This window comes from Octodon degus, unplaced genomic scaffold, assembly GCF_000260255.1.
Source record: "Octodon degus isolate 3935 unplaced genomic scaffold, OctDeg1.0 scaffold00113, whole genome shotgun sequence".
In the NCBI taxonomy this organism is placed as follows: domain Eukaryota; kingdom Metazoa; phylum Chordata; class Mammalia; order Rodentia; family Octodontidae; genus Octodon; species Octodon degus.
The window spans coordinates 1,135,391-1,146,482 of record NW_004524689.1 but is presented as its reverse complement, the minus strand read 5'-3'; the positions used below and the strand labels follow the sequence as shown (position 1 = coordinate 1,146,482).

The 11,092-nt window shown below is 55.6% G+C and overlaps 3 protein-coding genes across 3 annotated transcripts in view; 2 read left to right on the top strand and 1 right to left on the bottom strand.

The window, feature by feature from the left end:
* Nucleotides 1-183, bottom strand: part of Rer1 (retention in endoplasmic reticulum sorting receptor 1) — a 10,950-nt gene extending 10,767 nt beyond the window's left edge. The window contains exon 1 of the mRNA XM_004639596.2: nucleotides 32-183. The gene's annotated coding sequence lies outside the window, so the exon portion shown is untranslated. The remainder of the gene's footprint in view (nucleotides 1-31) is intronic.
* The window catches only part of Pex10 (peroxisomal biogenesis factor 10), a 20,488-nt gene extending 16,692 nt beyond the window's left edge, over nucleotides 1-3,796 (top strand). The window contains exons 7-8 of the mRNA XM_004639597.2: nucleotides 3,291-3,297; nucleotides 3,786-3,796. The gene's annotated coding sequence lies outside the window, so the exon portion shown is untranslated. The remainder of the gene's footprint in view (nucleotides 1-3,290; nucleotides 3,298-3,785) is intronic.
* Morn1 (MORN repeat containing 1) overlaps nucleotides 295-11,092 on the top strand; it is a 50,087-nt gene continuing 39,289 nt past the window's right edge. The window contains exons 1-6 of the mRNA XM_023699485.1: nucleotides 295-519; nucleotides 1,003-1,074; nucleotides 2,698-2,796; nucleotides 3,855-3,965; nucleotides 4,562-4,652; nucleotides 5,216-5,303. Of these exons, the coding sequence (XP_023555253.1) occupies nucleotides 429-519; nucleotides 1,003-1,074; nucleotides 2,698-2,796; nucleotides 3,855-3,965; nucleotides 4,562-4,652; nucleotides 5,216-5,303 (552 nt within the window). The 5' untranslated portion in view covers nucleotides 295-428. The remainder of the gene's footprint in view (nucleotides 520-1,002; nucleotides 1,075-2,697; nucleotides 2,797-3,854; nucleotides 3,966-4,561; nucleotides 4,653-5,215; nucleotides 5,304-11,092) is intronic.

Sequence of the window (11,092 nt, the reverse complement as noted above, 5' to 3'; positions counted from 1 at the left end):
ACGGCCCCCACCCCCGCCCCGCCCCCGGCACCTCGCGGCTCCGCTGCGGCCGAGCCGCGGTCTCCCTCACGGCCGCAGAAGAGTGGCGGCGGGCAGGGCGACCGCCGGCGCTCGGCTGGGGCTCCGCGAAGCTGCACGGGAACTTCCGCTCCGTCCGGCGGCACCGCCTCCGGCCTCCAAGATGGCCGTAAGGCGGGACCCGGAGCTCCAACCATTTCCGCTTCCGGCGGGGACGCGCAGCCGTTGGTCGAGCGCGCTCCCAGCGGAAGGGGCAGGACGACGGAAGCGCGCGGATCGCGCAGGCGCAATGGCTCCCGCGGCTCGGGCCTGAGAGCGCCGATCCGGGGATTGCCGCTTTCCCGGCATGGTCTGGCCACGCCCCTAGCTACCGCCGGCCAATGGCAGGGGAAAGGTCCGGTTGCTAGGGAATGCCCGGCGCCAAGATGGCGACGGCGGGCCGCGGGGGCCCGGACTCGCTCCAGCGGCGCGGGGAGTCGCCGCGGCAGCCGCCGCTGGACGGTACGGACTGCGCGCGTGGCAAACCAGCCCGGAGCCCACGCCAGCTTCCCGAGCCGCGGCCGTGCGCTGCCCTGCCGGGATGGGTGGAAAGGGAAGGACTCCCGGCCGGCCTGCCTGGTGGGTGGCGCGGGAGGCCTCGCGATCCAGTCGGGAAGAAGCCGGCCCCGAAATCCAAGAAACGCGGCCGAAATGAGCCCAGAGTCAGTCCCGGGCCGGCGGGCCGGCGGGCCCGGCACCCCCGGTGCGCCCTCGCCCTTGCCCGCCTCCGCGGCCGCCCCTCGGCCTGCGGCTCCGTCCCTGCTCCACGCCGCGCGGGTGTCCTCGGGTCCAGGAGCCAGCCGACCGCGGGAGGCTCGGCAGCGAGCGGAGCAGCGCCCGCGTCCCCATGCAGCCCGCCCTGGGCCGTGCACGGGGCGCGGCGGAGGCCCGCAGCCGAGGCACCGGGGCGGGTGGTCACTGTGGTCCTTTCCTTTTCAAACTCAGGTTATGGTGTCTTCGTATACCCAAATTCCTTCTTCCAGTATGAAGGAGAATGGAAGGGAGGAAAGAAGCACGGTAAGAAGGCTCGGTGGTCCCTCCCGCCGGCCGCCGCCTCCAAGCTGGCAGCCGGTTTTTCTGGGAGCTGGGGAGGGGGCTGCGCCAAACGTGCCCCAGCGCTGTGCCCGCACAGTGCGTGCTGCCAGCCTGCTCGGGGCCTGGGCTGCCGCCACCGTGAGGCCATTTCCCAGATCTTTGGGGTCACTGTGGCCCCTACTGTGCGCCAGAGGCTGGCGGAGCCGGGCAGGGGCGGCGGATCAGAGACACCCCGGTTCCAGCCTCGGGCACCTGCACCAGCGGAAGCCGCCGGTGGGAAATCCTCCCCGGAGTTTGCAGTTTGCTCTTCTTTTCCAGAGTGAAAATTGGCTTAATGCTTTGTTTGTGATTAGAAGAGGTGACCTACTTTTGTAGAAAATCCAAGCATTAGGGGCTGGTGAGATGGCTCAGTGGTCTAAAGCACCCACTTAGAACAAGCTAAGCTAAGCAAAGCACTGGGACCGCGGTTCAATCCCCAGCACCACATGCCAGCCAGCCCCGCCCCCTGGTGGGCTGAGCTGGCCACACACACTAAAAGAAAATCCAATAGAGGAAGGGAAGTTAAAATCAAGTCCTCTGGAATACCCTCAGCTCACAGGAGCTCATGCCAGACCTGTCTCCAGGCTCACAGCTCCAGGCACCTCCCAGCTCTCAGTGCCTGCCCCAGCACTCGGGCCAGGTGAACACTGAGAGTGTTTCCCTGTCTGGACTTCTGTTTCTGTGTGGGGATTCTGCCTGCCCAGTGTCTTCTAACCATTTTCCCCTGGAGGCTGGGCTTCTTTTTTTTTTTTTTTCTGTATTTAGGACAGGGTCTACAGGGTCTTATTGCATAGATCGGCCTTGTAATGAGCCTCCTGTTTTCAGCCTCCCAAGTGCTGGGATTGCAGGCTCCGGCCACCAGTCGCCTTCTTCAGTGCCCCGGGGGCGGGCCGGCACCTGGAACCAAACTGGCTGCTGGGCTGTACCTAAGCAGATGCTTTAGCCCGCTGAGCTAGCAGGCCAGCCCTACGCTGGGCTTTTTTAAACATGTTGGTTTTGGTATTTTCTTTTTTTTTTTTTTTTGGCGGAACCGGGGATTGAACTCAGGCCCTTGCACTTGTCAGGCAAGCGCTTATTCTACTGAGCCATCTCCCCTGTTTCAGTATTTTCTGTTTCACCTCTTGGCTTTTATTTAGTTTTTGCCACACTTCTTATCTTTGTGCAAACATCAGACATTCGGGCTCACACACAAGGCTGTTATCAGAAACTCCTGATGGGTACCTGCTTTTTAGACTGTCTCTCCCAGCGCTGTCCGTGCTGTCTGTGTGGACAGAGTTCTGCCCACGTCCCTCTGAGGATGTGGGCAGCGGGGTCTCATCTGCTGTCCGTGCCTCTGTGGCCATCCTAGCTGAGGAAGTGGATGCTCGGGAATAGTTCCGGGCTGTTTTGAAGAGTTGTGAGATAAATGTGGCATGCCTGGGTGAGTTTGTGAAGAACGCGTGTCAGACAAGCAGTGAAGACCGGGTTCTGCAGCCGAAGGCTTTGAGACGTCTCAGGGCTGCGGGCTCCTCAGCCGCACTCCCAGCCCCATCTGACTTGGCTTCGCACAATGGCATCTCTTCCCAGGTCACGGGAAGTTGGTGTTTAAGGATGGCAGTTACTACGAAGGTGAATTCGTGGACGGAGAGATCACAGGGCAAGGCTGCCGGCACTGGGCCTGGTCAGGTCAGCACTGGCGGTGGCGGACGGGCCTCTGACCCCTACCCCAGCCCTCTTGGAGAGGTCAGTCCCCACATCTGCAGCAGAAGCTGCTTGTGTAAATGGCCCTCAGGTCCCCTAACTCGAGAGACTAGCAGGGTGCAGGCTTGGGCACATGGTGTGGGCCCCGAAGCTTGCGTGGCCTTTATGCCTGGCCTGAGGCTCCCGAAGGACCCTAGAGGGGCTGCGCACTCAGCTCTGCAGGTGCCTCTGCCTTCTCCACAACGCTTTGTTGGAATAAAGTGCTACCATCCCAGACTTGGCGGTTTTCTTCTTTAAAGCTACTTCCCTGCAACCTGAGCCCAGATGGGGAACCTGCTCTTCAGCCCTCTGCCCACAGCCAGGGTATCATCCAGGCCTAAGATGTCAGGGCCAGCATGTGCTCCATGCCCATGGGAGCGTCTCCTGCATTCAGCTTCCAGTTGCCTTTTACAAGCCCAGGGAGAGGGCTGGGGAGGTAGCTCAGCTGTCTAAGCACCTGCCAGGCAAGCGCAAGGACCTGGGTTTGATCCCCAGTACTGTATGCCATGCCAGCCCTGGAACCAGGTGTGATGGCACACGCCTGTAATGCCAGCACTGGGGAGGCTGAGACAGGAGGATCACTGTGAGCCTGAACTGTGTAGCAAGACCCTGTACCAGATAAATAAAAAGATTTTTTAAAAGCCCAGGGAGGCCAGCATGGTGGTACCTGCCTTTAATCCCAGTAATCTCCAAAAGAGAAAGGGCCTGGAGACAACTGAGTGGCAGATCAGTCCCCCTGGTGTGTGTCAGGCCCCAGTAACAGCCCTAGTGCCACATACAGAAGGGCTGGGCACAAGGCCACCCCACATCATGTCCCCCAGGTGCCTGTAGGAAGGGTCACCGAGGTCAGTGTGCAGTCCTCACAGAGCAGGGAGGGGCAGGCCACATCTTGGTATTCCTGCTCCACTGACCACGCTGAGTGACGTAGAGACAAGGACACCCATTCGCTGGTTGGGATGGAGGGGACATGCCAGGCCAGTGACTCCTTCCTCATCTGCACCCAGGAAACACGTACTCCGGACAGTTTGTTTTGGGAGAGCCCCAAGGACATGGCGTGATGACGTATGGAGCTGGGGGCCGTTACGAAGGGGAGCTCTGCCGAGGCCTCAGGGAAGGTCTGATGTCCACGGAGCTCATGGGCTGGTGGGAGAACCCAGTGGCCTATCTGGGAAGCACTACCCCAGCCACTGGACTTCAGGGCTGGGAAGGGAGGTGGTGAGGGAGGGACTCACACCCTCGCTGTGCCCAGACAGTGCATCTGCAGCTCAGGCCAGGGCCCGGCACCCCAGGAGCCCCATCCTGCTGTGCGTCCCACGACACATCACACTAGTGCTCTGCTGCTGTGTGGTGAACTGCCACTTGCTAAGGGGCTCACCTAACTGCCGAGCTCTTGGGTTTTCCCTCGGGCCCCTCAGAGTTTGGGTCTGGGGGCCCTGCCTGAGGCACCCACTCAGAGCCTCTTCAAGCCAGCCTGGGCTGCTGGCATCTGCCCCCAGGCTGCCCCAGACAGTAGCCGCTGTCACGGCTCCTGCCCAAGCAGGGCTGGAAGCAGCCCTCTCCCTGAGGGGTCCTGAGCCCACTATCCTGCCCGGACTCCTGGTCCCGCTGCCACCCCCGCCAGGTGGAGCAGTCCAAGGGCTGCAGGCTGAGTCCTTCCTGGGGCAGGGCGGCAGGAGGCATGAAGTGGAACTGGAACCTTTGGCTCCCCTAGGGCAGGGGGTCCTGGTGGACCCAGATGGACAAGTGTACCGGGGCTCCTTCCATGACAACAAGAGGCACGGCTGGGGGCAGATGCTCTTTGAGTGAGTGCACGGCTGGAGGCGCGTGAGTCCTGGGGCCCCTGGGGTGGGGGGCGGCTCTGCCAGAGGTCCAGCTTCTGGATGCATCCCTTGTGGGATGGAACTCAGGCCAGCACGCACGGACGGGGCAAGTCCCCATGCTCAGCCACCCCAGGCTCCTGTTGCTGACGATTGCTTAGTACAAAAAGTCATCTGCTCTGTTAAGGTATCTGGAGAGAAGGCTGGGCCAGAAGGAAGGGGGACTGAAGACCCCTCCCCCAGCACAGCCCTCCTAGGCAGGGCTGCATGCGCTAAGCCAAGGCCAGGGACCCATGTGGCTTCTCCCCAGCCTGCTCTTTTGCCTCTCTCCTTTCTGTTCTGAGCGCTGCCGCTGAGTGTCCGGATGGGCAGACGTCCTGCGTGTCCCCACCCTCCCAGTTCCCTGGCAGGGGGCCAGCTCACAGGCCATCTGCTCAGGGCCTATTTTTGCCTTGGTCCGTGCGATGGGTGCTGAGCCCGGTTGGAGAAGCCGGTCTGAGTCATGGCACCACCTGGTCCCACCTGAGACCCCTCTGCTGTGCCCTCAGGAACGGTGACAAGTATGAAGGTGACTGGATCCAGGACTGGCGCCAGGGACACGGGGTGCTGCGCTGTGCTGATGGCTCCACATATGAGGTACCTGTCCCCCTGTGAGGCTCTGTGCGGGGCAGGGGCTCCAAGGATTGCCTGGCAGCCAGCATCCTCAAGGGGAAGCGCAGGGCACCATGAGCCCCTCACACCACGGGCACTGAGTCCCCTCTAGCTGTCCTGGGCTCAGTTGGAAGTAGGGTGGTGAGAACTCCGAGTGCCCCCTGGTGCCCTCCTGCATCCGGGACATCCCCCGGATGGGAGCCTAGGGCCTGGCTCTGAGGCCAGAGGCTCCAGTTGAGCTGCAGGAAGGAGAAGGAGTGTGGGGACTGAGGGCTGGGGGAGGCCTGAAGCAGACCGCCTCCTCCCCTGCGAGCACCCAGGCCCCGAGGGAGCACCGTGGAGGGGCGCTGCGTGGGCACTGGCTGCTGTCCCCAGAGCTGATGTGTGGGGTCTGTGCACCAGAGAGGGCAGTTGGGACTGGGACAGCAGTCTTGGGCTCCTGTGGGTAGACTGTGATTGTACCCACGTCAATCATTAGGAAACTGGAGGGAAAGAGGGTGCCTGGAGCCAGGCACAGTGGCGCACATACCTGCAATCCCAGCTATTGGGAGGCTGCGGCAGGAGGCCCGCAAGTTTAAGGATCGTCTGGGCAACTTAATGGGACTCCATCTCAAAAAGGACTAGGGACATCTGGAAAGATGGTGGCATGGTGAAGAGCAGAGAAACAGCCTCTCCAAGGCTTGGTGTCCAGATACTGTAGCAACATGAGGAAGGAAAGGAGAGAAATGGGTCCCTGGGACCCGTGGGGACCTGCCATGAGAATCAAAGCCCAGGGGGAGATCAAAGAAAAAGGCCTCAACGCACAAGAAGGAGGCGACAAGCAGTGCTTTCTCCCTGGTCCCTGGTTTGCTGCTTGGGGGGGGGGGGGCAGCTCGAACCTGCAGGCGCATGGTGACCACTGGTGACCCCAGAGACCTCCACGGAGAAACCCACCAGCGGAGCAGAGCAGTGCAAGCACTGGACTCCAGTGGCTGGTGAGTTGTCCGGGTCGGGATGACCCCAGGAGAAGGCGACTGGCTGGGAGCCATCTTGGAGACAGGCCAGCTCCATCTGGTCGCTCCCATTGTCGGGGTGAGGCGGAGCGACTTCCAGCCCCTCAGAGGTCAGGGAGCCGAGCTCGGGCCAGCGGGAGACACTCCAGAAGCCAGCCTGGACTCGAGTGGGACGAAAGGGGCAGGCTCGCTGGGCTGCCACTGCCCCAGCGTAGGCCCTGGCTGGCTACTGGGATTAATAAGCACAGATGTGGGCCCTGCTGACTGCCTACCAGTCATAGCAGAGAGCCCCTTGAGACGGACATTTTCCTTGCCTCTTCTTCTCTATTTTTGTTTTGTTTTTTATTGTTTGTTCTTGTTCTTATGCCAGCATGAACACGGTCTCTAGGCTTGTCGTCGCTGTTTTGTTCTTGTTCTTGCTTCCCCCTTGCTTTCCCTTCTGCCTTCTTTCCCAGGTTCATGTACCCTTCCTTTGTCCTTGAGCCTTATGTCTAATCTCTTCTTCTATTTCTCTGTTTTTTCCCCAAGTTCTTTTAAGTTTTCTCCCCTGAGGGTACAATCCCCGTGCTGGTGGCACAGCCATGGCCTTCTGGCTTGTTTTAGATGTTGCCGTAGAGCTGCCAGCCCAGCTCACGCAGGTACGGCTGGCAGGTGAGCGCCAGCCTGTCACGCTGCACGCTGTGCCCAGCGCTGTTGCTGCTGCGGACGGTACCACCTTAGCCGAGGCGAAATAACCGTTCTAACCAGTTGTTCCTCCTGGTGTGCAAAGACCGAGATAGCCTAAGGGTCATAAGCAGTTCCTTAGGACAGTGCCGAGGAACCAGGGCCCAGGCCAACTTCTCTCCCTAGGAAGCTGAAGATGTAGGATCTGGCTACGGAGTTAAAGATCCAAAAGCCAGCCACACCTGGAAGATAGCTCTGAGGCATTTCCTAAGGTTCTAAAGACTAGCAACACAGCTGCCTGGGGCCGGGGAGCTGGCTCAGTAGAACAAGTGCTTGCCTGGTAAGCGCAAGGGCCTGAGTTCAATCTCTGGCTCTGCAAAAAAAAAAGAGAAAAAAGGGGCTGGTGAGATGGCTCAGTGGTCTAAAGCACCTACCTAGAACAAGCTAAGCAAAGTACAGGGACCACGGTTCAATCCCCCAGCACCACATGCCAGGCAGCCGCGCCCCCCTGGTGGGCTGAGCTGGCCACACACACACATAAATAAATAAATTTAAAAAAAAAATAAAAAAAACAGCTACCTGCCTTAAGCCATTTGTAAGCATCAACCCAGGAGTTAAAGTTTTTAAAAAGTAAAAAAATGAGAAGGCACTTAAGCAAGATACAGCCCCAGACTTCAGCTCACCACAGGCAAACCCAGAAGGCAGTGAGATAGAATGACTTGGAAGGTGCCTGCCGGGACTGTCTTGGGTGCTCGCAGCAGAAGTAACAAAGCAGATAAATCAGGCTCAAGGAAAAAAATCCTAATTCTTTCTCAGATGACTGACTGCAAAGATGGTGGCCATAATGAATGAAATGATTTAGTGACTCTAGAGAAAGTACAGATTTTAAAAATAGAGGCTCTGGCTGGGGAGCTGGCTTGGCGGGGGCTAGCGCTGCCTGGCCAGCACAAGAACCTGGGTTCGATCCCCGGTACCACATGCTGTGCTGGCCCCAGAACTGGGCGGGGTGGCTCTTGCTTGTAAGCCCAGCACTCGAGAGGCTGAGACAGGAGGATCGTTACGAGTCTGAGCTGCATAGTGAGACCCTGCCTGTACCAAATAAATAAAGATTTTTAAAAGTACAAGTTCCTAGAAAAATGATGGAAACCATAAATGCTGAACATAGGAAAGAAACAGACTCCATGAAACACATTCAGGCACGTATCCAGATTAAAAATCCCATTGAAATTGTGTGCAGCAGGATGAGCTACTGTGAGGACGGCCTGCCAGGCACAGAAGGCAGGATTGGGATGCGTGATTTTTTTTTTTTTTAATTTTTGGCTTATGCTGCTGAGCTATCTCCCCAGCCCTGTAGTTAGTGACCTTGCAAAGAAAGATTTCTTAAAAATAGCACAGGACCATAAAATATCAATCCAATATCTGCCAGGTGATGCAAAGCAGAATAATATAAGATTGATTGGATAAAGCTGGGAATACAGCTCAGCAACACATTACCTGCCTGGCAAGGAAAAGGTCTTGAGTTTAACTCCTGGTATCAAAAAATAGGCTGATTAGAGTCAATGAAAAAGAAGGAGGGGCCAGGGAGATAGCTCAGTGACCTAAGCACCTGCTTGGCAAGCACAAGGTCCCAAGTTTGATCCCTGGCCCTGCATGCCGTGCCACCCCAAGGACTCCAGGTGCCCCAGTCTGGCCCCATAAACTGGCATGGTGGTGCACACCTGTAATCCCAGCACTCAGAAGATTGACACAGAGGGATTGCTGCGAGTTCGAAACCAGCCTGGGGGCTACAAAAGTGAGCATAAGGCCAGCCAAAACAGGGCGAGACCCTGTCTCACCAAAGAAAAAGAAAAAAAGAGAGAGAGGAGATTGTACAAATGACATAAAAACCTGTGCACAGAAGTAACAACAGAAAACTTCCCAAGCATCGAAAAAGAGTTTGACATACAGACAAGTAGGGCATACAGAACTTCAAATAAATATGATCAAAAAAAAAAAAAATCTGCACCGAGGCATATCATAGCCAAGAGTCCAGAAATTTGATACAAGAACATAATATTAAAAGCTTTTAAAGAAAAGAAACAATTAACAAAGGAAAGCCCATGAGAATCACAGGTTACTTGTCAACACAAACCCTCAAGTCAAGGAGAGCGTGGAGTGAAGTATTTCAAGCTCCAAAAGAAAACAACTCCAAGCCCGGATGGATGTGCCCTGCAAAACGATTTTTTAAAACTTATAGAGAAATTGGGGCCAGGGAGATGGCTCAGTAGAATAAGCGCTTCTCTGGCAAGCACAAGGGCCTGAGTTCAATCCCTGGTTCCTCAAAAAAAAAAAAAACTTATTGTTGCGCACGACCTCGCCAGCAAGGAAGACGCAACACACAGCTCTTCCTTCAGCGGCTTATTCAGGCCCCTTACAGCAAGCTTCTTCCCCAATCCCCCAGCCCTTGGCTAATATATACTCCCGAGCCCAATCCCAGTGCGCCACGTGGGGATCGCCCATGGGTCCAGCATATGCGGAAGCGAATCATGACTGCAGCCCTGGCCATATAAGGAGTTGTGCGCAGAGAGCGCTCACCCACGGGGGTGGAAGGCGGAAACCAGCGCAATCCTGTAGGCGCGGTCCTTCGCAGCTCTCCACAACTTATAGAAAAATAAATAACTTCCATGACAACGCCAGAGGAAATTTATAACCACCAAAGCAGCACTTCAGAATGCTCTGAAGGACATTCTAGAAAAAGATAACAAAGTCTACAACTCCATGAACGCCATCAGAATGAACCTACCAGGCAGGGCAAGCAATTAGATGGGGAGAGTACAGGGGGGAATCGGCAACAGGAAAATAGTAGACAAGGGTAAGTCAATACATACCAGTTATAACCATCAATGTAAATGGTCTCAGTTCAACTACAGACTGGCAGAGTGGATCAAGAAGCAAGATCTAACAGTATACTGCATTTAAGAAACACATTTAGTTCAAAAAGAAATTAATAGACTGAAAGTCAAAGGATGGAAAACAATACTCCATGCAACAGGAATCCAGAAAAAAGCAGGGGTAGCTATTCTCTTTGCAGACAAAGTGGATTTCAAGCCAAGACTGCTTAAGAGGAACAAAGAATATCACTCCATCCTTGTAAAAGGAACAATGCAAGGTGAAGAGGTGCCCAGCACCAAAATACATGGAACAAGTAACAGTGCGCTGACCGTAAAAAACATGTGAAAAATCAAATAAGCACTAATACAGTTGAAGGGCGACCCCACTGTGTCAGTGGCACAAATAAACTAGACAAAAAAAATCAGAATTAAACCCAGCTTTTGAACAAAAGGACTTAGAATATGTCTACACAATGTTCCCCCCACAGCATCAGAATGCACATTCCTCTGAGCTGCGCATGGACGTTCTCTAAGATAGGCCACATACTAGCTGTCTCAGTTACTCTTCCCTTGTTGCCGGGACGAAACACCCGACACCCAGAATGAAGGAAGGGAAGGTTTATTTAGCTCACGGTTAGTGGAGGTTTCAGTCCACACTGGCTGGCTCCAGGGCAGAGCGGCACACGGGAGAGTTCTGCCATTCATGGCGGCAGAAAGACAGCGAAGAGCCAAGGGAGGAGGTGCAGCCGGGGCCGCTGGCAAAGGCGCTCTCCCTCCTTACACTGTAATGTGCTACGTTACCCCAGGCTGGGCGCAGCACTCACGCCCGTGATCCCAGCATTGGATCATGAATTAATCACAAACTCTAGAAGCCGCCCCAGTGACTGCAAGAAGCTTTGGGGGACAGCTGGACACAAATCATAGCACTAGCTCATAGAACATAATTAAGTAAATGCAAAGGAATCAAAATTGTCCCATGCATATTACCAGCCCTTAGTGCAATGAAACTGGAAATCAGTGGTAAAAGAAACCACAGAACTTCATGAACACATGGAAGTTAAATAACATCCTCCTGAACAGCCAGTAGATCACAGATTAAATTAAAGAAGAAATTAGACAGTTTCTGCAATTAAATGGTAATGCCAATACAGCATGGCAGGACTTATGGGACACAATGAAAACAGTCCCATAAGGGACATTTATAGCCATGAATTCCTGTATGAAGAAAGCATTGCAGGGGCTGGTGAGA